Here is a 21,466-nt window from a genome sequence, read left to right as displayed (position 1 = left end):
AATGTAGAGGAACCACATATACAAAGCTCTCGGGTACTGAGCCTGGAGAGGGAAAGCACTCTGAGACCCAGCTGGAGGACCACACTGCCATGTGTGGTCCTGGTGTGGGAGCAGGAACCCGTGGGGGTGCACGGATGCCATCCGGCCGGGCGCTACAAGAGAAGCTTGCACCAGGCGCAGCAAGAGGTGTCCGCTCGGCCTCACGGGGGATGTTGAGGGGTTATTTGGGGTAACTCAGACTATATGTGTTTTCTGTTTTTCCCCACTGACCCTGGAAACAATCCCTGAGGCCACGTGACTCCTCACACACATGCAGTGAGAGACACCCCCGTCGCTGCTCCGGGGGGGGGACCCCCTGCTTCCCCGGCGTGCACTTACTCACATGCACCAGGCTCTTTCCGCCACCCTCTCGGCCCAGGCCCTGCGCTCTCAGCCCAATCAGTGACGGCTCCTCCTGGGCCCTGCTCCCATCTTCCACCCACACCCACCTCCCCCATCCCCAGTGCAGCACCCTGGCAGCCTCATGTTCAAGACTACAATCCGTGGCATCCTGTGGGAAGCCACCTTCTACCCTAAACCAACTGAACAAGAGCAACTCCGTGCCCCACGTGCCTGGCCTGTATCTGATTGGGACAGGTGCTCAACAAACCCAAGGGAATAAAGGAAGGGGTGCCCGGCTGGCTCAGTTTGGCACACAACTCTTAATTTCAGGGTCATGAGTTTGAGCCCCACGTTGGGCGTGGAGCCTACTTAAAAAAAGAAAGGGAATGAAGGAAGAGACAGGGAACAGGCCAAGGCTCAGTCTAAACCAGCCTTTATTTTTGTTTTCTTCAGTCCATTTCTGGGGCTAATCTCACAGTCGTGGCCTTTTCTCATCCTTAGAAAGGAAGCTGCTAGCCTCGGCACAAATGTGAGGACCATGATCAGGCCCAGGGGGCAGGTGGGCAGCCTGCTGTGCTCCCCCAGGCTGGCTGTGGTGCAGACATGGTGGGCGGGTGTCAGCAAGCGGGCGGACAATGAAGGCGGTGGAGGAGACAGTCTCCACCGTGAGCAGCACTGGCAGGGAGACGCCAGCCGGCTGGCCCCAGCTAACAAGGCTTCCAAGCCGTGTGCATGCAGTGAGTGATGGTGCCTGTGAGCTCATTTCGGAGAACCGGAGGCCACGGAAGAAGCTATGTCACTCACTCACTGATTTAACCACCCGACCACTGTTTCTTCTGGAAGGTGGTGGCATGTACCTGAGCGCTTCTGGGGCCACCGTGGACTGCCATGGGCGTGACATTGGGAGGGCACTTCCAGGCCTTTCTCCTCCACCAGAGAGGGCGCACAGCCTGTCAGTGGCGGCTGGGATTTAAACCCACACACTCTGGCTTCAGAGCCTGTGATCTCAGCTACTAAACCATGTTGCTGCTCAGTAAGACATTCTGAGCTTTCCTTTCTCTTGGAAATCAGAAAAAGAGTAGATATCAGGATGCAGAGGCTGTTCTTTCAGCGGCAGGCCCGGGTGTGCGGAGATGGCTGGAGGGCGGCCGGGGATGTGCAGGAAGGGGAGCTGCCCCAGGCACTGAGGAAAACTGTCCTAGCCGGCAGGTCAGGGACTTGAGCGTTGGACTGCCCAGTGAAAGAGAAGGGGTCGTAAGCAGAGGGAGGGGGGGCTGGAAAGTCACATAAGGACAGCAGGATGCTCGGAATCTCACCGAGCTGACCAGGTTCTGAGAAACCAGACAGAAAGGCAAGGAAGAACAGAGAAGGGGGAGGTCAAAGGGTAGCGGCCAGGACTGAACGAGTCCAAAGGCAGATTCGGAAAGGATATCTCCTGAGCCAGGTGTGACGGTGCCACTGAGAGCTGGGCTTGGGGACCAGACAGCAGGTAACCTGCCTGGCACAGCACTGGACACCCAGCAAGTGCCTGATAATCAGCCCTCCACACTCTGTGACTCACAGCTCTAGTCCTTCTGGTTCACAATGAGACCTTAAACTGTTCCTGCTGGGATCAAAAACCTTTCAGGGAAAGACTAGCAGCAAGACGCTAGCAGGTACAGCTAGCAGGCACCTCCCAAGACAAGCCAGACACCTGCTCTTGCAGGTGTGCACAGGGCTGGGTGAGAGGCCCCGGCCACCGTCTTCTGTGAAGCATACACAAACCAGCCTGCAGAACGCCCTCTTCCCAAGTGTCTGGGGACTGCAATGCATCCTAACTCCCGGATGCTGCGGCTGCCATCACAAACCCCACAGCTGGGGCTGAGAGCTCAGACACTCACTCTCTCCCCATCCCGGGGGTTGCAGGTCCCAGACGAAGGTGTGGGCAGGCTAGTGCCTGCTGAGGCCTCTCTATGTGGCCTGCAGACTGGCATCTTCTCATCTTCTCCCTATGTCCTCATGTGGTCCTCCCTCGGTGCACATCTGTGCTTGATTTCCTCATGTCCCCGTCACTGGGATCAGGGTCCACCCTACTGACCTCACTTTAACCTAATCACCTCTTTAAAGACCCTCTCTCCAAATAGAGTCACATCTTGAGGTCCTGGGGGTCAGGATGTCAACATGTACATTTTCAGAGGGCAACTCAGCCCGAGAGCTCCCTTTCAAAACCGTGTAATCTTGGGATGCCTGGGTGGCTCAGTCATTGAGCGTCTGCCTTCGGCTCAGGTCATGATCCCATGGTTCTGGGATCGAGCCCTGCATCGGGCTCCCTGCTCGGCAGGAAGTCTGCTTCTCCCTCTCCCACTCCCCCTGCTTGTGTTCCCTCTCTCACTGTCTGTCAAATAAATAAATAAATAAAATCTTAAAAAAAAAACAAAAAACACAAAAAACCGTGTAATCTTATTTAAACAATAGACCGCTGCCATGACCCCCTAGGCGCCAGTGTGCCGCAAGCAGCCTTCCCAGGAGTCAGACTTTTGAGCTCTGAGGTTGGCGGTGTCCCAGCCCTAGTTCAGAGGTAGGCAGCACAGGGGGTGGACTGACCTGCTCAGGGGCTCCTAGCCACAACACACAGGACCAGGATTTGAACCAGGCAGCCTCCCCCAGACCCCAGAACTCTCAGGCCCCGTTCTCGCTAGAGAGCAGCCCTGCAGGGACAGGTGGGCCTCAAGTTACGCAAGCGCCTTGCCCTCCCCCACGTGGGGACAGGTAACTGCCGGCCTTCCCTGGAGCAGGCTTAGGAATCCACGTCTCCCTGCTCCTTGTCTTCGGCACCTTCCCCTGGCTGCCCCCGCACACATGCCTCACGACGCACCTCATGCCTTCCCCAAGACTAACCCCAAAGCATAAATAAATGAAACACGGATTAAAAACCTGTACATATGGGCGCCTGCGTGGCACAGTCGGTTGAGCATCTGCCTTCGGCTCAGGTCATGATCCCAGTGTCCTGGGATCGACTCCTGCATCAGGCTCCCTGCTCAGCGGGGAGTCAACTTCTCCCTCTGCCCTTCTGCCCTCTCATGCTCTCAATCTGTCTCTCTCAAATAAATAAAATCATAAAAAAAAAAACCAGTAAAATGAAAATAAAAACCTGTACATGAAGTCCTGTCTTGTTCTCTCTCTGCTGATGGAGGAGGGCAGACAGTGAGCACCTGCTCCGTGCCCGGCACACCCCCCCTTAGCAGCCCCGAGGAGCAGGGCTCAGGAGGAAAAGGGAGCACCCAGTGGCCAAGAGGGAGAGTGGAGACGCAAACTTGAGCACTCTGCCTGCGTCGTGGTGGACATGAGCACTATGAGCGGAGTCCCACAGTTTTGAGAAAAACACCAGTAGTCTCAAAGGGAAGAGCTGGGACCGTGCAGACAAGACAGGGGTCGGCTCAGGCCACGGTGCATGCAGACGCCATTCCTCCTGAGCCCCTGCTGGTAGGCCAGGCCCTGGCACGGACCCCGACGTGGAGGGCCCCACGCTCAGGTGAATGCTCTGCTGGGCTCAGCTCAAAATTCTTCCTACTTTTTGGACAGGGGACCCACACTTTCACCTTGCACGGAGCCCTGCAGTGACACGGCTGGTCCTGCATCCGAGGACAGGTGATGAGGACACGGATAGTCAGATGACTCCAGACGGAGGGAGCCCAGCGCTCCTTAGTGACATGCTCCCCCTCTCCCACTGTCACCTCGGCTCTGTCACCACGGAGCTGCACGCCATGCCACCTTCACCGCATTGGACTCCGCGTTTATGCCTCGTTCAAAGAGCTCATTTTGGTTCAGAAATCAAAGGGCAAATATTTTTAGACGAGCTGGTCAGCAAAGACAGTGTCTGTGATCCTGACATGACGAGCATGTTGTCTTCTGACATCAGGGGGAACCCACTCAGGTCCACCAATCAAAGACAGTTACCAGACCCCTCAGTTCATAACCAACCACTTGGTGGCTCACACACATGAAATCATGGCATCACTAAGCAGCCATACTGAGCGGTGACCGGCATATAACAAAGTGCACATATATGAGTGTGCGAGCTGATGAGTCAGGACACCTGCGCACACCCAGCCAGCAGCCTCCTGCCCCCGTCTGTCTCCCCCACCCCAGCCCCTCCCAGCCTTCTGTGTCCCCCACCCCAGCCCCGCCCCCAGGCAACCACGCAGCTGCCTTCTGTCACACAGGTCGGTTGCTGGCACTTTCTAGAATATTCTTAGGAGCGGAATCTGCCATGATTGTTTACCCATCTCGTCTCCTCAGTCCCGACCCCGAGGCCTCAACACGTCATGTTTTCTTCCCATAGACTTCTCGAGGCCTCAGATTCCCTTGCTGACCCTCCGATGCTGGTCCAGAACTTTCATTATAGACCACCATATGCTCACTATATGCTCACCATAGTCTGTGTTAGATGACAAATGTCACAGACCATGTCTACAGAGGATACAGACGTCATAGTCCAGACGACAGATGACACGGACCATCTTGGTCTATAGATGACACAGGCCATCACGGTCTATAGACGACAAACACGGGTTGTCACGGTTAACAAATGACAGACGACATGGACCGTCCTGGCCTACAGACAACACAGATGACAGATTGTCATGGTCTATAGACGACAGACATGGGCTGTCACAGTTAACAGACGACACGGACCATCCTGGTCTATAGACGACACAGGTGACACAGACCATCATGGTCTATAGACGACAAACATGGGCTCTCAGGGTCGACAGACGACACGCTATCATAGTCTATAGATGACAGATGTCACAGACCACCACAGCTGTAGATGACAGATGTCACCATCTAGGCTGCAGCGGACAGCAGAGGTTACAGACTACCGTGACAACCTTTAGGGGTCTCCCTGCTCCAAGTCATCCATGTGACCAATGACCTTTGTTCAAGATACAGCTGACAATCATGTCATCCCCCAGACTGGTCTGTGAGGCCTGAGCATTCACACCACCTCCAGCAACACTCTAGTTGTCTCCTTTCCACAGGCAGGCTGTGAAGCTCCCGAGGACAGGGCTCCCTCCTGCCTCACCCGGCCTCGTGCCCTGCCGGCGAGGCCCCAAGAAGGCTTCACAAATGAAGAGAGAGGAGTATATGTGACTTTGACAGAGCTTAGAAGAGAATCACAGGCTTTAGAGCCTTCATTTTGTGATGATGAGAAAGTCACACAGCTGCTTTCTGAAGAGGGACAGAATGAAGGACAGTTTTGGAAGTTGGAAAAGGTGAAGGCTGGGGGCAACCTCGTGCCGGGCCAGTTTTTAATTGCTTCTTGTTCCATCTCTGCCACAAGCCCCGCTACCTCTCACCTTCCTGTGATGTTGGCAGGTGCCTGGTGTCTGAACATGCTGGGCTCTAGCCAAGGTGGCCCTGGATCCACAACACGGAATCCTCCCTGTAAAGGAGAGAGCGCGACCCTTAGAGATGTAACTGGGTGTGAGAAGAGCGAGGCTCAGAAGCCACACAGTGCCACCAGTGACAGGACCACAACAGTAGCAGGGCCCTCCCACCGACTTGCATTCTGGTGAGCAGACCCGGGAGGGACGGTGGCCCCAAGGATTTCAGAGAACTGGTCAGGATCTCAGAGTGAGTGGTGGAGGCTGGGGGATGCTTCAAATGACCACATGACCTGTGCTCTGTGCATCAAACATTCCTTAATGAACAGGAAAACTTTACAAAGAAACAGTGGTTCTGGGAGAAGAAAGAGACGTCGGGAAGGGGGGGCTGGTGTCCCCTGCAGCAATCATGGGGCAACGTCCAGCCCCTTCTCCCCTGAACACAGGCTCCTGAAGGTCTCCAGGATGCAGGAATGTTTGTACCAGATCTGTCCCAGCCAGCCCCCAGCTCTGGACACTCTGCCTCAGATCCATTTCTCTAGATGGGAGTGCTTGGTGAGCTGGGGCAGGTTCTCAGGGTAATTAAAGGACACCAAGCATACCTCACTGATCTGCCTAGGAACTGGTGTTTAAGACAACAGTCTATCATGAGCATAAATGAAACAATTCACGTAAGGACTCAGTCCCCAGTGCACAGGCTGGAGCAAAGTGGCCAGAGATGGGCGGGCCAGGCAACTGCAGACTCTGAGAATTGTCGTGCACGAGGTCCGGGAGCACTAAGCTCTGGTCCCTCTCTGGTCCCCAAGCAGGAGGGAAGGGCAGCAGTGTGACTAGAGGCCCAGGCCCAACTTCCCGTGCCGGGCTGTGACGGCTTGCTTCTGCTGACCACAATCCCGCACCGGCACTCGGCACAGCATTGTGACGCAGGGCAGACCCCCGATGGGTGGTCACTGAATGAGCAGTGAGGCCCTTCATGCTCTCCTGAAATGCCAAGGCACCAGTGCTCAAGGAAGGTCAGACCCTGGAGCCTGCAGCCAGGAGGGGACCCTGGGCCCCCACGCCCCACCACACATGGTGCCTGCTGACAGCACACGAGGACCCCACTTCTTCAGTTCTGCCTCAGGCAGCTCGTCCAGCACGGACGGGCCAAGCAGCAGCTACTGGGGACGGCCGTCATTTATTCTGTGTCCAAGCCCTGCACTCTGCAGTTTATAGTAGGGGGCACTGCTATTGGTCCATAAACGAAGAGACTGGGGTCACCACAGCTAAGAAACTTATACACGCACCCAAGTTCAGTTCGCCTGATTCTGGAGTTGATGCACTTCTTGTCGTCTGTCTTTGCTACTCACAGGTAGCCTTCAGACCAGCAGCTTTTGTCACTGGCATCCCCTGGGGCTTGCTAGAAATGCAGAGGCCGCAATCCAGATCTCCTGAATCCAGATTTCCACGAGCTCCCAAGATGACTTGTGTGCACATTAACACTAGAGGGACACCACCCGAGACTTCCTCTCATCAACACTGTGAGATCACCTGAAATATAAAGCGAAGTCTGGGAATGCAGACCAAAACCACAATGAGAAGCAACTTCACACCTGTTAGAATGGCTGTTATTAAAAACAAAGAGGAGGGCGCCTGGGTGGCTCAGTCGTTGGGCATCTGCCTTAGGCTCAGGTCATGATCCCAGGGTCCTGGGACCGAGCCCCGCATCGGGCTCCCTGCTCAGCGGGAAGCCTGCTTCTCCCTCTCCCACTGCCCCTGCTTGTGTTCCTGCTCTCACTGTCTCTCTCTGTCAAATAAATAAATAAAAATCTTTAAAAATAAAAGTAAAAACAAAGAGGAAAAAGAAAATAAGAGTTGGGGTGCCTGGGTGGTATAGTCGGTTGAGCGTCGACTCTTGGTTTCGGCTCGGGTCGTGATCTCAAGGGTTGTGGGATCGAGGCCCGCATCAGGCTCGGCGCTCAGTGGGGAGTCGGCTTCTCTCCCTCTAAAATAAATAAAAAATATTTCCTACAAAAAAGAAAAGAAGAATTGAGAGGGGTGTAGAGAAACTGGGATCTTTGTACCCTGCTGGTGGGAATCCAAGATGATGCCGCTGCCATGGGAAACAGCACGGCAGTTCCTCAAAAAACCAACAAGAGAATTACCGTATGATCCAGCAAGTCCATCTCTGAGTATCTGCCCAAAAGAACTAAGAGCAGGGACCTGAACAGATATTGGTACACCTGTGTTCACAGCATCACTCACAACGGCCAAAAGGTGGAAGCAAGCTAAGTGTCTCTCAGTGGAAAAGCACGATGCGGCCCATTCCATGCAGTGGACAATCACTCAGCCTTAGGAAAGGTCATGACACCTACTATAGCAAAGAGATGGGCCTGGGGGACATTATGCTGAATGAGAAAAGCCAGTCACAATAGGACAAGCACTGTAAGATCCCACTCATTCGAGGTCCCTAGGAGAGTCAGATCCATACAGAAAGACAGGGGGGCGCCAGGGGCTTGGTACAGGATGGGGAGTTTGTTTAATGGGGACAGAGCTCCAGGTGCAGAAGATGGAAAAGTTCTGTGAACCGGTGGTGGTGTTTACATTACAATGAGTGTGCTTAACGTCCCTGAGCTAATAAAAAAATGGTTAAGATGGTAAATTTTAGGCTATGTACATTTTACTTTTTTGAAGGTTTATTTATTTATTTAGACGGGGGTGGGGGAAGAGTACACACAGGGAGGGACAGAGAATCCCAGGCAGACCGGGCACTGAGCACAGACCCCCAACACGGGGCTCAGTCTCACAGCCCTGAGATCGTGACCACGCCGAGCCCAAAAGTCAGACGCTCAACTGCCTGTACCACCCAGGCGCCCCGAGGCTATGTATATTTTAGCACGATTTTTTAAAAAACGTTTTAAAACAGAAAAAAATCTGAGGAGGATATTGGGAGATGCTTGAGGCTTACAGGAGTACACCCTGCTCTTCATTCTTGGTACTTGGCCTTGAAAGTTCAAGCTTTACTCCGTTTTCCACGCACCTTTGAAACACTTGAATGGAACAAACAGAAAATCAGAATAAAGTGACCTCTGGTTTATCCTTCTCTCTGTGACCTAAGAGGCATTAACGCCACAACCTATAAAACCAAAAGCTCAGAGTACGAAAATAAATATATTTATTTACCCAAGAGGCCCTACGAGGAGTTGATTTTACACATGTGAGTAGGTCCTGGGCTGAAGGTGTTGGTGTGGGATCTAGGCCCAGCCCTCTTATAGGGGACTTGTTCCTTCAAGGTTCTCCATTAAATGAGGGAGCCTTTGCCCACGAGCACGTGGCCAGACATTTATGCCTCCTTGACTGAAGAGAGTACGGTTTAAACAATCATAATAACAAAAACAAAGGAATACCCACTTGACTGCACGAGGAGGACAGGCAGGAAGGGATGTTGTTGGGGTAGAATAGAACCCCATCTTTCTACGCGGTGGTAATCAACAGATGCTATCCAAAACTGAAAAAAGAATAAAAGAAATTAATAAAAAAAGAATATGAACAGGTTATTTAGAAATATGGAGGAAAATAAGAGATTTGAATAGTGGCCGCCTTTGGAGTGCCTGGGTGGTAGTTAAGCATCTGCCTTCAGCTCAAGTGGTTATCTAAGGGTCGTGGGATCGAGCCCCACTTCAGGCTCCATGCTCAGTGTGGAGTCTGCTTGAGATTCTTTCTCCCCCTCCCTCCGCCCCTCCCACTAGTGCTCACTGTCTCTCTAAAATGAAATAAATAGGGGCGCCTGGGTGGCTCAGTCGTTAAGCGTCTGCCTTCAGCTCGGGTCATGGTCCCAGGGTCCTGGGTTCAAGCCCCGCGTCGGGCTCCCTGCTCAGCAGGAAGCCTGCTTCTCCCTCTCCCACTCCCCCTGCTTGTGTTCCCTCTCTCACTGTGTCTCTGTCAAATAAATCAATAAAATCTTTAAAATAAATTAAATTAAATTAAAATTAAAAAAAAAAATCTCAAAAAAACAAAACAAACCAGTGGCTGCCTTTGGTGAGCCAAAACCTGGAGGACGTGAGTACGGAAGGGGTCTGGTAACTGAGTTTTAAAATCATGCATATACAATATTATCCTAATCTGTTCAGGCTGCTGTAACAAAAAATACCACAGACTGAGGGACTTATAAACCTCCACTGATTTCTCACGGTCCCGGGGCCTGCAAGTCCAAGACCAAGGTCCTGGCGGATTCTGCATCTGGGGAGGACCCACTTCCCGGTTCAGACGGCGGCAGAAGGGGCAAGGGTGTGCGCTCTGGGGCCTCTGCTGTAAGGGCTCTAATCCCATCATGAGGCTCCCTGCTCCTGACCTCACAGACTCCCACCGGCCCCCCTCCTGACACCATCACCGTGGGGGCTGGGTTCATCATATGAACTTGGAGAACTTCGTAAAGATCTGTGCTGTCCTTTCCACCGTGACCATGGCAGAACATAAATTACTGAGGCTCACAGGTGACCTGTCTTCAGAGAATACACCCTGACTGTTGCCCAGAGCAACCTATCATCAACCTTTCAAAACAAGTTTTAGCGCCTTTGCATGAAACAAACATGATCGCAAGAACAACTTAAAACAATAACCATCTGAAATGCAAATGTAAACAACAGCGAGACACTATTTTCACCATCAGACTGAAGAGCTGTGTGCTGGAGAAGGCGCACATACCTCCACACTTTGGTGGCCAGGCTTCAACAACGGATTCAACTTCCTTCTAGGAACTCGCCAACAGCTATCAAAATTACCTGACACGTTCTACCGGGCCCGGTGATTCCAATTCCTGAAATTTCTCCTAAGGAAGACTAACACTTAAACAAAATGCGCTACATAAAAAGCAGCTTATACCATATAAAAAAAATTGGTCACCGCCTAATTGTGCACCAACAGGAGGCGAGTTGGGAAGATTAAGGCACATGTAGACAATAGAACCAGATGATCTCCAAGAAGTAGCTAAATGGGAAAAGCTGGGTGGGAAAGAAGGTCTTTGCATGTATCATGCATAAACTTCGATGGAAAGATAAAGAACTAAGACTTCTGGGAAGAGAACCGGGCGGTGGCTGGGGTGGCAGGATTCCTTCTGCACACTCACAACCTGACTGAAATCTCAGCCATTTTAAAGGTAAAAAATAAATGTTTATAAACGGAAGGAGAAATTGGGAGTTACTGTTTAATGGCTCTGAGTTTCAGTTTAAGATGAAGCTTCTGTGGCTATATGGTGGTGATGGCTGTCAAACGGGAACGGACTTCATGCCACAGAACCACACACTTGAAAATAGTTAAAATGGTAAGTTTTACACTACGAATATTTACAACAAAAAACTCAATGTGCATATAGATATGGCAATCCATCTTAACAGTGAAAAAAAGATCCCCGCTTATCTGGAGCTTAAAAAAAAAAGGGAGTGAGCGGGGCGCCTGGGTGGCTTAGTGGGTTAAGTGTCCAACTCTTGATTTCTGCTCAGGTCATGATCTCAGGGTGGTGGGATCAAGCCCCCAGTTGGCCTCCACACCCAGAGGGAGTCTGCAGGAGATGCTCTCTGCCTCTTCCCCCTCCCCCGAATAGGGAAATAAATCTTTAAAGGGGGGCTGAGGTTTGAAAGAGCCTATCTCTGAAGCCATTCATCCCTTAGTGCCCCCCGACCCAGCACAGGTGGGGGCTGGGATGCGGACCCCATAGTGATGCCAGACCATTGGGTCGCAGGGACCCCAAGTGGTGAGGTTTGAGGACAACCATTTGAACCGCGCGGCACGGGGCCCGACCATCAGGCGGGGGGAGACCGATGCGCGCCGCGGGGCACGGGGCACGGGGACCCCAGGAGTCAGGCGTGGGGAGACCGATGCGCGCCGCGGGGCACGGGGCACGGGGACCCCAGGAGTCAGGCGTGGGGAGACCGATGCGCGCCGCGGGGCACGGGGCACGGGGACCCCAGGAGTCAGGCGTGGGGAGACCGATGCGCGCCGCGGGGCACGGGGCACGGGGACCCCAGGAGTCAGGCGGGGGGAGACCGATGCGCGCCGCGGGGCACGGGGCACGGGGACCCCAGGAGTCAGGCGGGGGGAGACCGATGCGCGCCGCGGGGCCGAAGACTCCGGGGCTTGCCCTTCAGCTCCGGCGGCACCCCTGACGCGGTCATCCCATCTGTCGTCCGGAGCTGCTGAGGGCGTCTGGGCCTCCGCACCCCCTGAGCCTAGGCCGGCGGGACAGCCCCTCGGGCTGTGGTCCCCTACCGCGTCCGCCCGCGGGACCCTTGCCCTCAGCCGCAGTTCAGGCTCGCTCCAGGGAAGCCGGCGCCGCACGCCTACGCAGAGCCCTGCGCCTGCGCGGTCCCCGCACCTACGCCGACCCCGGCGCCTGCGCGGACTCGGTCTGGGCGTATCTCCGCGCTTGCGCAGAGCCGGCGCGTGGTCGCCCGCCAACGGGGGCGGGCCCAGAGTCGGCAGTCCATCGTTCGATCCCCTTCATTGGCTGAGAAATGAAGCGGTGGCCGGGCCCACCGCTGATTGGGCGGCGTGCGAAACAGAGGGGCCCTGCGAGCCAATCGCAGGGCAGGTGCGGTGCGAGCCGGGCCCTGGTGGCGGCTGAGCGCTGCGTTCGCCGTTTCGAGGCTATGGCTCCTGAGAAGCCGCCGGTGGCGGTGACCTGCACCGCGCCGGTCAACATCGCGGTCATCAAGTACTGTGAGTGCGCGGCCGGGGGCGCCGAACACGGCCCGCGCGGGATGTCTGCCCCGCGGGGGCGAGCCGGTTGGCGACAGCGTCCCCGAGGGACGCTCGGCCCCGCGGGGGCGGGACGGGGGGGGGGGTGCGCGTGGCCACAGGACGGCCAGCCCCGCGGGGGACGGTGACAGTGCCCAGCACGGGGGCCGGGCTCCCTCGGCCTCCCGCAGCTGGCCGGCTGGGGGCCGCTGCCCGGGTCTCACGCTGTCACCTGAAGATCGCCGTTAGCGGAACCACAGCCTGTGTCGCTTGGGGGAGTGCTCTTGTCGCGGTGGGTCCGGAGACGTGCAGGCGGCTGCTCACGTCATCCCTGGCCTCTTTCGGCCTGAGCCCTGTTGGCTGGTGGGGACGCCCCACACGTTCCTTAGCAGCTGGGTTGTTTCCCGGTTGAGCTTTATCGTGAATCAAGCTGCTGCAAAACTGTGCACCAGGGCTTGTGTGGGTACAAGCTGTCATTCTTTGGGGACCGATGTCCAGGAATGCCTCTGCTGCGCCACAGGGTAGTTGCACTTTAGTTTTTTATTTTTTTAAAAATAATTTAAAGGTTTTGTTTATTTGAGAGAGAGCGCACGTGCACAAGTTGCGGGGAGGAGCAGAGGAAGGTGCAGAAGCAGGCTCCCTGCTCAGCAGGGGCCCCCCTCCGGCTCGATCCCAGGACTTTGCGATCAGGACCTGAGCCGAAGGCAGGCGCTTCACCGACTGAGCCACCCAGGCGCCCCTGCTTCTCCCTCTTCCTCTGCCGTTTCCCCACTTGTGCTCTCTGATCCTATCTCTCTGCCAAATAAATAAATAAAATCTTAAAAAAAGTAAAATAAAGAAAAACTTCCCGCCCCACTTTGCATTCCCACCAGCAGTGTCCGTGTGGTCCAGCTCTTCAGCCTGTGGTGGTGCTGTCAGTTGTTATTTGAGCTATACTCTCGTCGGTGGGGTGACACCTGGTTGTGGGTTTCGGGCTAGGGATACCGAACACCTGCTCTCCTGCTTACCTGTAACCTGCATGTCCTCATGTCCATGGTCTGCTTGGACCGTGCCCTTTCTTACCGTGGAGTTTTGAGAGTTTGCGATATATTCTACTAATCCTTTGTTGGACACGGGGTTTGCCAATATTTTCTCCCACTCCGTAGCTTGTCTTCTCATCCTTCTAACAGGGTCTTTCAAAGAGCCAAAGTTGTTAAAGTTTTGGTGAACTCCAGTGTGTCAGTTTTTCCACGAGTGGGTCATGCTTTTGGTGTCAAGTCAGACGCATTTGCCTGGTCCTACAGCCTAAAGGTTTTCTCCCGTGTGTTTTTCTAAAGGTTTTGTAGTTTTACGTTTTAAATTTAAGTCCCCACCTTGAATTGTTTCTCTGTGTAAGGCACGGGAGTCGGGTTGCAGTCTTCCTCTGGCCTCTGGATGTCCCGTTATCGGGGCAGCATTTGCTGAGAAGGCCGTTCCTCTCATTTGCATTGCTTCTGCACTCTTGTCACAGATGAGCTGGGCGTGTTTGTGCCGGTCCGTGTCTGTGCCGTCACGGGTCACCTGCCAGGCGGTAGTCATTACCACCCCCTTAACTGTCCACCCTCCCAGCACTGCACACGAAAGCGCCGTGTGCTGTGACTGCCTCACCGAGAGATCCGCCACTTCTCCCTCCACGAAGGTTTCCTTTGTCGCTGGTGTGCGGGCAGTGGGGCGGTCCCGCGTGTCTCCAGGGCGTGAGAGCAGAGAGCTTGGAGGCGTTTTCTGTAACCAGGGCTCCTCCTGTGTGGGAGGCAAGAACCTTACCATCAGAATGCTCAGGGCCTGGAAGGCACTCCAAGGTAATTCGTTGAACAGATGAAACAAGATTAAACAGAAGTGTTGAAGCAGGGGGATGGGCTGGCCTCCGGCTCCGCTCTGGGAGCGGGAGCCCAGTGAAGTGGGGAGCAATCCAGGAGGACTTCCTGAAGGTGAGGGCACAGGAGGAAGAGGACGTATCCGGTGCAGAGAGCAGGCTCCCGGCAGATGGGGGAGCACTGGTGGGGAGGAGTGAGCGCAACAGCGTGCTGGTTTGCAGGGCTGGGAAATGGACTGGCCTTGCCTTGGGTTGTTTGTTCCAGGGGGGAAGCGAGATGAGGACCTGATCCTACCCATCAACTCCTCTCTGAGTGTCACCTTGCACCAGGACCAGGTTAGTATGGGTCGGCACCAAACACCAAAGCAAATATCTACCACACTTCTTTTGTTGAACTTTTGTGTGACAGTTGGATTGGTAGCAGTAACTCCGTAGCCAGTGACTGTTACACACACACACACATACACGCACACACACAGCCCATTAGGACTGTTCTTCACATGCACTCCCGTGCTCCCTGGTCTCCTCTGGAGGTCCGCATCCCTTCCTCCTGGACCCGTGCCCAGTGGCTCTGCTGTGGGCCATGACAGTGTGGGCTGCACCCTGCGTGCTGGAGACCAAGCCTGGCACCGAGCCTGCTGTGTGGCTTGGGGCCTTCCTCACTGCCCGGCCTGGCCTGCTGGGCCTCAACAGCCCTGTTCTCCAGTAAGGCCGTCCCTGCCCCTGAGTGGGGCATAGGAAGGCCCTCCCCGGTGGAGGGGGCTGTTTAGCTGGCACCCGCCCCTGAGGTGGCCTGTGTTTTCTTTCCCAGTTGAAAACCACCACCACAGCTGCCATTAGCAAGGACTTCACCGAGGACCGAATTTGGCTGAATTGCCAGGAGGAGGACGTGGGCCAGCCCCGCCTCCAGGCCTGCCTGAGGGAGAGTGAGTGGGGTCCCGAGAGGGAGGCGCGCGGGGCTGGGGCCAGGCCAAGCTGGTTCCTTACTCCACTGTCCCTTCTTCACTCTGGGCTGGGTCTGAGGGCACAGAAGGTGCTGCTGCCTCCTGGCTCCCCTGACTTCCCACCGCAGCCCGGCCCCTGTTGGGGGGGAGGAGGGGGATGCCTGTTAGCATAGCCGGGGTCGGGTGTGGGTCTGGCGCTGGGGTCTGGGGCTTTACCCTGAGCAGGAGGCCCGCACCAAGTCTGGGCAGAGGCCCGGCTTCAGCGGTGCCGCTGCTTCTTCCTGACTCATGGCAAGTGAGTTGCCAGGAGCAGGTCGGGGCCACTCTGCCCAGTGACTGTCCCCCCCGTCCCTTCAGTCCGCCGCCTGGCCCGGAAGCGGAGGAGCGCCGGTGATGAGGACCCGCTGCCCCTCAGCCTCAGCTACAAGGTTCACATCGCATCAGTGAACAACTTCCCCACGGCCGCGGGCCTGGCCTCCTCGGCGGCAGGTTATGCCTGCCTAGGTGGGTGCCCACAGGAGACCCAGGGCCCCTAGGGTGCTGTGCTGCGGCAGGCGGCACTTCACACGCTCACAGCCTTCAGGGACCCGAGTGCTAAAGTCTTCCCCGGGGTCTGTGTGTAGAATCCTCTAGGTTGTATGTGTCAGAAACCCATCTCCAACTTGCTTACGCCTAAGATAGGGCCAGTTTCTTGGCTTAACTGGCTCCAGGTGCAGCTGGCTCCAGGTGCTCCGACAGGTTCATTGGGAACCTGTCTCCCTCCCTCCAGACCCCTGCTCCGCTTTCCTCTGTGCTGGCTCACTCTCCAGTAGCCGCCCCCCCCCACCTGGGGCAAAGCTGGGTACCACAGGGGCAGGCGGTGGGCTCACCGTGTGTGGCCTAGCAGAAACCCCAGGGGTGATACTTACTTGCTCAGCCAGTTCATGTGCCCATGCTTAAGCCACCCTCGATGACTGGCAAGGGCAGGAGGACACGCAGTGGTGGGGACAGAGAGCTTGCCTTGTGGGCCCCCAGCTCTCTATCCTGGCTATAGACCCTTGGCCAGACCCAGCCCTGCTCCCTGACGCCCAGCACTACCAGCTGCCGTGCTCATGCCCGCTTTTCAGGCCTCTCTGCTTTGGTCTCTGCTCCACATGGCTTTTCAAAGTCTTCATCCCTACCCCACCCATCTGAGCCCCCTCTGCCCTTCACCCTGTGCCTACAGCATATGCCCTGGCCCGGGTCTACGGGGTTGAGAGTGACCTCTCGGAAGTGGCTCGCCGGGGCTCAGGCAGCGCCTGCCGGAGCCTGTATGGTGGCTTTGTGGAGTGGCAGATGGGGGAGCGGGCCGATGGGAAGGACAGCATAGCCCGGCAGGTGGCCCCGGAGTCACACTGGCCCGAGCTCCGAGTCCTCATACTTGTGGTGAGTGAGGCTGGGAGGGGGCGGTTCCTCCTGGCCTGTGGGCTCCCCAGGTGGTAGAGGCACCTGGAGAAGCTTTGAGTGACTCCCCGCAGCAAAGGGGCTACTGTTCCCAGGCCTGCCCTGTCTGCTGAGGGAGGCGACCTCTGTGGCTGGGCAGGGGGGTGGTGGGACAGGTTGGATGTTTCAGGCTGGGGGCTGCAGGGTGGGGTCCAGGGTATTTCTCTTGGTGCAGGTGAGCGCGGAGAAGAAGCTGATGGGCAGCACCGCAGGCATGCAGACCAGCGTGGAGACCAGCTCCCTGCTCAGGGTAAGGCTGGTGGCGGGATGGGTGAGCGGCGGCCCAGGGCACGTCCTGCACATCGCAACACACAGCAGGCTCCACCTGCATCCTTCAAAGCCAGGCTGCTCTGCTCGGCTCAGCACCCCCAGCAGAGCCCCTGGCCGCCCTGCAGGGCCAGGGCTCTGACCGGGGGAACGGCCGCATCTCACGGGAATGTGCCTTGCAGTTCCGGGCTGAATCGGTGGTGCCAGCACGCATGGCAGAGATGACCCGCTGTGTCCAGGAGCGCGACTTCCAGGGTTTCGGCCAGCTGACCATGAAGGACAGCAACCAGTTCCACGCCACCTGCCTGGACACCTTCCCACCCATCTCTTACCTCAGCGACACCTCCAGGCGCATTGTCCAGCTGGTGCACTGCTTCAACGCCCACTATGGGCAGACCAAGGCAAGGCCGGGTGGGGGGCAGGTGGGGGCTGACGCCATTCTGCCGGCTCCCCAGAGTTGCGGTGTGTTCCCTGGGACAGCCCTTGGGCCCAGAGCTGCTGCCAGAGAGCCCGGCTGCGGTCGAGCACAGGCCGGCCGAGACAGGGCTTCCCGGCTCCCGCTGTCCCCTGTGGTCTGCAGGCGCTTTGTTTTTTGGCCGGTTCAGGGGTGTGTGGCCCACACGTGAAGACGCTGGTCCTGAGCTGATGGGCAGAGGTGCCGCGGCTCCACGGCAGGCAGCTCGCCTGGGCCCGGCTCGGCCGTGGGCAGCCGTGGGTCTTCGTGTGAGCCGGACCGGCCACTCTGCAGACACTCAGCACTGACCACGTGGGTTCCAGGTGGCGTACACATTTGACGCGGGCCCCAATGCCGTGGTCTTCACCCTGGAGGACACTGTGCCTGAGTTCGTGGCTGCCGTGAGACAGTGCTTCCCCCCCGAGTCGAACGGAGACAAGTGAGTTGGGGGTCTCCCACATTTGGGAGGCGTGGAGGGAGGAGCAGGGTCTCCTGCTGAGATCTGGGACGGTGGCCCCTGAGGCCGTGGTGCTGAATGGGGTCCCATGGGAGTTTCAGTCTCTGCAGGGACCCCAAGCAGTGTGCCACCAAGGGTGCCTCCCTGTGACCATCACGTGTCACAGCCCGGTGGCCTCACGTGCAGGTGCATGCAGTATAATGGCTCCTGGGAGCGGTGCCTGCGGCCTCGCGGTGACGGCTGGGCCTTTGGACTTCTCTCCTCCAGTCGTTTTCCGCGCAGGGACGCCTCCCTGCTAGGGGTGCAGGGAGTATGTGGGGTCGGTTTATGTGTCACCGTCGTCGGGGCGACACTGACTTGTAGTGGGTGGGGCTAGAAGGCTGACTTCCTCACCGTGGACAGACCCCATGACCAAGGACGGCCCCCAAGGCAGCTGGTGTCCTTCGGGGGACTCTGAACTCATTGCTCTTGTCACCCCGTGGGAGGTTTGCAGGCTTTCACGTTCTGGGGAGCAAGTCCATGGACTGACACTCGGACTGAGGCGTTGCCTTCGTCTTCTTTTTTTTCAAAGATGTTATTTATTTGAGAGAGGGAGAGAGCGTGAGTGGGGGGGAGAGCAGAGGGAGAGGGAGAAGCAGACTCCCCACTGAGCACACAGCCCGACACGGGCTCGATCCCAGGACCCTGAGATCATGGCCTGAACTGAAACCAAGACTTGGTTGCTCAAACGCCTGAACCACGCAGGCGCCCCATGAGGTGCTTCCTTCTTGACCTTTGTTCCAGGGGTCACCCAAGCAGGGGCCACGGGTGAGGAGTGGAAGAGGAGGAAACCCAAAGCCCCCCTCCTGGCGGGCTCGCCAGGCACTTGTTCACTTGTGCTGGCCTTCGTGGGCGAGGTCGGATACACACCACGTACCGTTAGCGTTTACGCAGCCTTGGAGTGTGCGCCCCGGGGCTGTGGCCACACACGGGTTGTTAGCTTCTGACCTGTACTTACCTGCCTCTCCCGTTATCTCCATCTGGTTCCGGGGCTTCTGCGTTTCCCCAGAAGAACCCTGCCCCCCTCCCCCAACCACCACAGCCACTAGTCTGCTTCCTGTCTTGTATCTGCTGTCTGCACACCTCCCGTCCATGGCCTCCGGACCTGCCTACCTGTCTTTCCCCAGGTTTCTGAAAGGGCTGCCCGTGAGGCCTGTCCCACTCTCGGACGAGCTCAAAGCTGCGCTGGACGTGGACCCCACCCCCGGCGGTGTCAAGTACATCATTGCCACCCAGGTGAGGCCCAGCAGCCCCGCTGACTGAGGGGGGCGCCTCCAGCCTTGCAGGCTCAGACCCCGCCTGCCCCCAGGCGAAGGGGCTCCCTTCAGCTGCCATCTTCCCAGTTGGCTGGGAAGCCGACTTGCCAAGAGTAGGAGCAGAAGACGCAGTGACATTACCTTTGGGTTTTCAGAGCATTTAGTACAATGTGGCTTGTCCCATTCACTCACTTACCCTGCAAGTGGATGTTTAAGGACCCCTGGCATTGTGGGGTGGTATTCTCTGTGCTGAGGGGGCAGACTTGAGACATGTAGGTGCTGGGGGTCCTGGGGACCTTTATGGCTCACCGGACAGGATGAGGTCAGAATCCCTGTTTGAATGCCTGAGCCAGCATTTCATTGAGATCTGTCTGATTGTAATTCCTGTGACTTGAGCCCCCAGGCCCTTCCACTTGGGACATGCTGTCTACCCCGGGTCTGGGTGATGGGGGTCAAGCGACAGGGTGCCCCGTGTGGGTCAGGGTGTCAGTGTGTTACCACGTGGGTTGTTAGCTTCTGACCTGCACTTACCTGCCTCTCCCGTTATCCCCATCTGACAGGTGGGACCTGGGCCTCAAATCCTGGATGACCCTCACGCTCACCTCCTGGGCCCAGACGGCCTGCCGAAGCCAGCCGCTTGACTGCCTTCCCCGAGGGGAGCCCTGGCCACTGCGGGGAGAAGGGCCGCTTCGCTGGGACTGGGGAGCTGGGTGTGGCGGGTGGCGGGTCCATGCTTGTTGGGGCTTGAGGGCTAGCCACTGGGCTCCAGGCCGGACCACGTGCTGTGGCCGAGTTGGGTCAGTGGAGTGACTATGTGCGCCACCCGGGCCATCGGGAATGCCCCCCCACCAAGTGCCTCACCTCGCCCCAGCCTCACCTAGTACTTTGCCGAGAAGAGAGTGGGTATGAGCACCAAGGATCCGATACTGGGCACTGAGCTGGATGGTGTGGAGCTGCCGGGCACCCTTCAGAGGGCCCCCTGGACTCACTCTCCGAGGCCACTCCCACAGCCCCAAACAGCAGCTCTGCCGGACATGACGGGGAGTTGGCACCCCTCCTCAGAGCCGGAGGACAGGTCACCGCTGCAGACCTCAGGGACCCCCCCACAGAAGCTTCAAGCCTGAGACAGCCCCCATGCTCCCTCTGCCAGACTCAGGCATGTGGCACAGAAAGACCCCGGGTGTGTCTCCAGCGGGCGGTGGGCGAGCAGCACCAACGGAGCCTGTGGGCTGCTGGGAATAAAGGCAGCGGGGCTGACTGGGGCAGACGTGCTCTTTTGTGGTTCCGACACCAGTGCTCTGGGGCCCCTGTGCTGAGAGCCTGGGAGGGTATGGGCAGCGCACCCAAAAAAGCTGCTTTCTGTCCCCTTCGCTTGCCTGTCCGCTGCTGGCCACACAGCGAGTGTTCAGCATGTGGCCATGACCCATGTTCGGCGGCTGACATGGTCACTGAGGCTCTGAGGGGTGTGAGGAGGTGGTTTGGGTCTGGCTTTAGGTCCCTGTCCATGAAAGAAGGTGGGAAGTGGGTTTGCTGGTTAAGGACATGATTCCCCACAGCCCAGAAGTTTCTGGTTCCCGAAACCACAGGAATGCCACCCCTCCCCATTTCTGAAACATCAGTGCAATGTGAGGCAGGCTTCCAGGAGAAGGTGGACACCTGGGCCAAACCCCCGTCCCTCTCCCACCAGGGTCAGGGCTGTGGCCGTGGCTTTGGCCGTGGCTGGGGTTGTGGCCGTGGCCGTGGCCGTGGCAGCTGCTGCTGAAGCACCTGCTGGGCTGTGATCCTGACGCAGAGGGTGGGGGGAGGTGACAAGGATGCACTCCTGCATTCTGGATTTCTCCAGAAGCTTGGCACATCCTGTCCTGCAGAGGAGTTAGTCCTCTGAGCAGAGGGTTGCCTGCAGTTTGACCTCCGCCACACCTGCCCCAGGCCACGGCCAGATGAGGAAGTGGGGGCTGGGCTTGCCACTGTCCCTCGTGGTGAGTACTGGCGCCTTGTTCCCTTGTGGGGCATCCATTGTGTGGCCATGGTGAAGGTTCTAGGCCTTTAAAACCTTCTAGGAACCAGCCTGCCCACACCTCTTTTGGGAGAAACCCCTGTTGCTGCCTGTGGGATCCTTGGTCTGGAAGCTGAGCGTTCTGGGGTGCCTCTGCCCTCTTAGGCAGGTGCCTCCAAGTCGCAGCCTGATGCCCGTGTGACCCAGCCCTCCAGGGATCGCCCTGGTCCGAATCAGCCCAGGCGATGCTTGGGAAGTGGAGCACAAATGGTGGCCTCCCGCTCCCGTGGCCGGAAGGAGCGG

At 57.1% G+C, this 21,466-nt stretch overlaps 1 protein-coding gene and 1 long non-coding RNA gene across 3 annotated transcripts; one reads left to right on the top strand and one right to left on the bottom strand.

Moving 5' to 3' along the window:
* Positions 1-4,552: 4,552 nt before the first annotated feature.
* Positions 4,553-12,055, bottom strand: LOC114202817 (uncharacterized). The gene is made up of 5 exons (XR_003607869.2): positions 10,431-12,055; positions 9,138-9,234; positions 8,695-8,776; positions 7,034-7,277; positions 4,553-5,806 (listed from the first exon to the last, which is right to left on the bottom strand). It is a non-coding gene; the product is annotated as an uncharacterized LOC114202817 (long non-coding RNA).
* Positions 12,056-12,317: 262 nt separating this feature from the next.
* On the top strand, positions 12,318-20,429 carry MVD (mevalonate diphosphate decarboxylase). Of its 2 annotated transcripts, none has more exons than XM_028096073.2 (10): positions 12,318-12,440; positions 14,555-14,625; positions 15,101-15,215; positions 15,591-15,737; positions 16,438-16,637; positions 16,870-16,944; positions 17,144-17,362; positions 17,739-17,854; positions 19,039-19,147; positions 19,728-20,429. In XM_028096073.2, the coding sequence occupies exons 1-10, from the start codon at positions 12,371-12,373 to the stop codon at positions 19,806-19,808; spliced, it is 1,203 nt and encodes a 400-aa protein (XP_027951874.2). In that variant the 5' UTR covers positions 12,318-12,370; the 3' UTR covers positions 19,809-20,429. The 2 variants fall into 2 exon arrangements, with proteins under 2 accessions (XP_027951874.2, XP_027951867.2); XM_028096066.2 differs by lacking the exon at positions 12,318-12,440 and adding an exon at positions 12,613-14,275.
* Positions 20,430-21,466: the final 1,037 nt, after the last annotated feature.

This window comes from Eumetopias jubatus, unplaced genomic scaffold, assembly GCF_037043125.1.
Source record: "Eumetopias jubatus isolate StellerSeaLion01/CBP00866 unplaced genomic scaffold, mEumJub1_p1.0 scaffold_10, whole genome shotgun sequence".
Lineage (NCBI taxonomy): Eukaryota > Metazoa > Chordata > Mammalia > Carnivora > Otariidae > Eumetopias > Eumetopias jubatus.
The sequence above is the reverse complement of the archived record's forward strand: the minus strand, read 5'-3'. Positions and strand labels throughout refer to the sequence as shown.

What these genes read in the sequence shown, in the direction of transcription:
- MVD (XM_028096066.2), top strand. Translation starts at nt 13,948, where the DNA reads ATGAGCTGGGCGTGTTTGTGCCGGTCCGTGTCTGTGCCGTCACGGGTC. An exon ending in CCAGGCCTGCCTGAGGGAGA is followed by an intron (nt 15,216 to 15,590) that starts GTGAGTGGGGTC and finishes CCGTCCCTTCAG; the next exon opens with TCCGCCGCCTGGCCCGGAAG. An exon ending in CCCACTATGGGCAGACCAAG is followed by an intron (nt 17,363 to 17,738) that starts GCAAGGCCGGGT and finishes CGTGGGTTCCAG; the next exon opens with GTGGCGTACACATTTGACGC.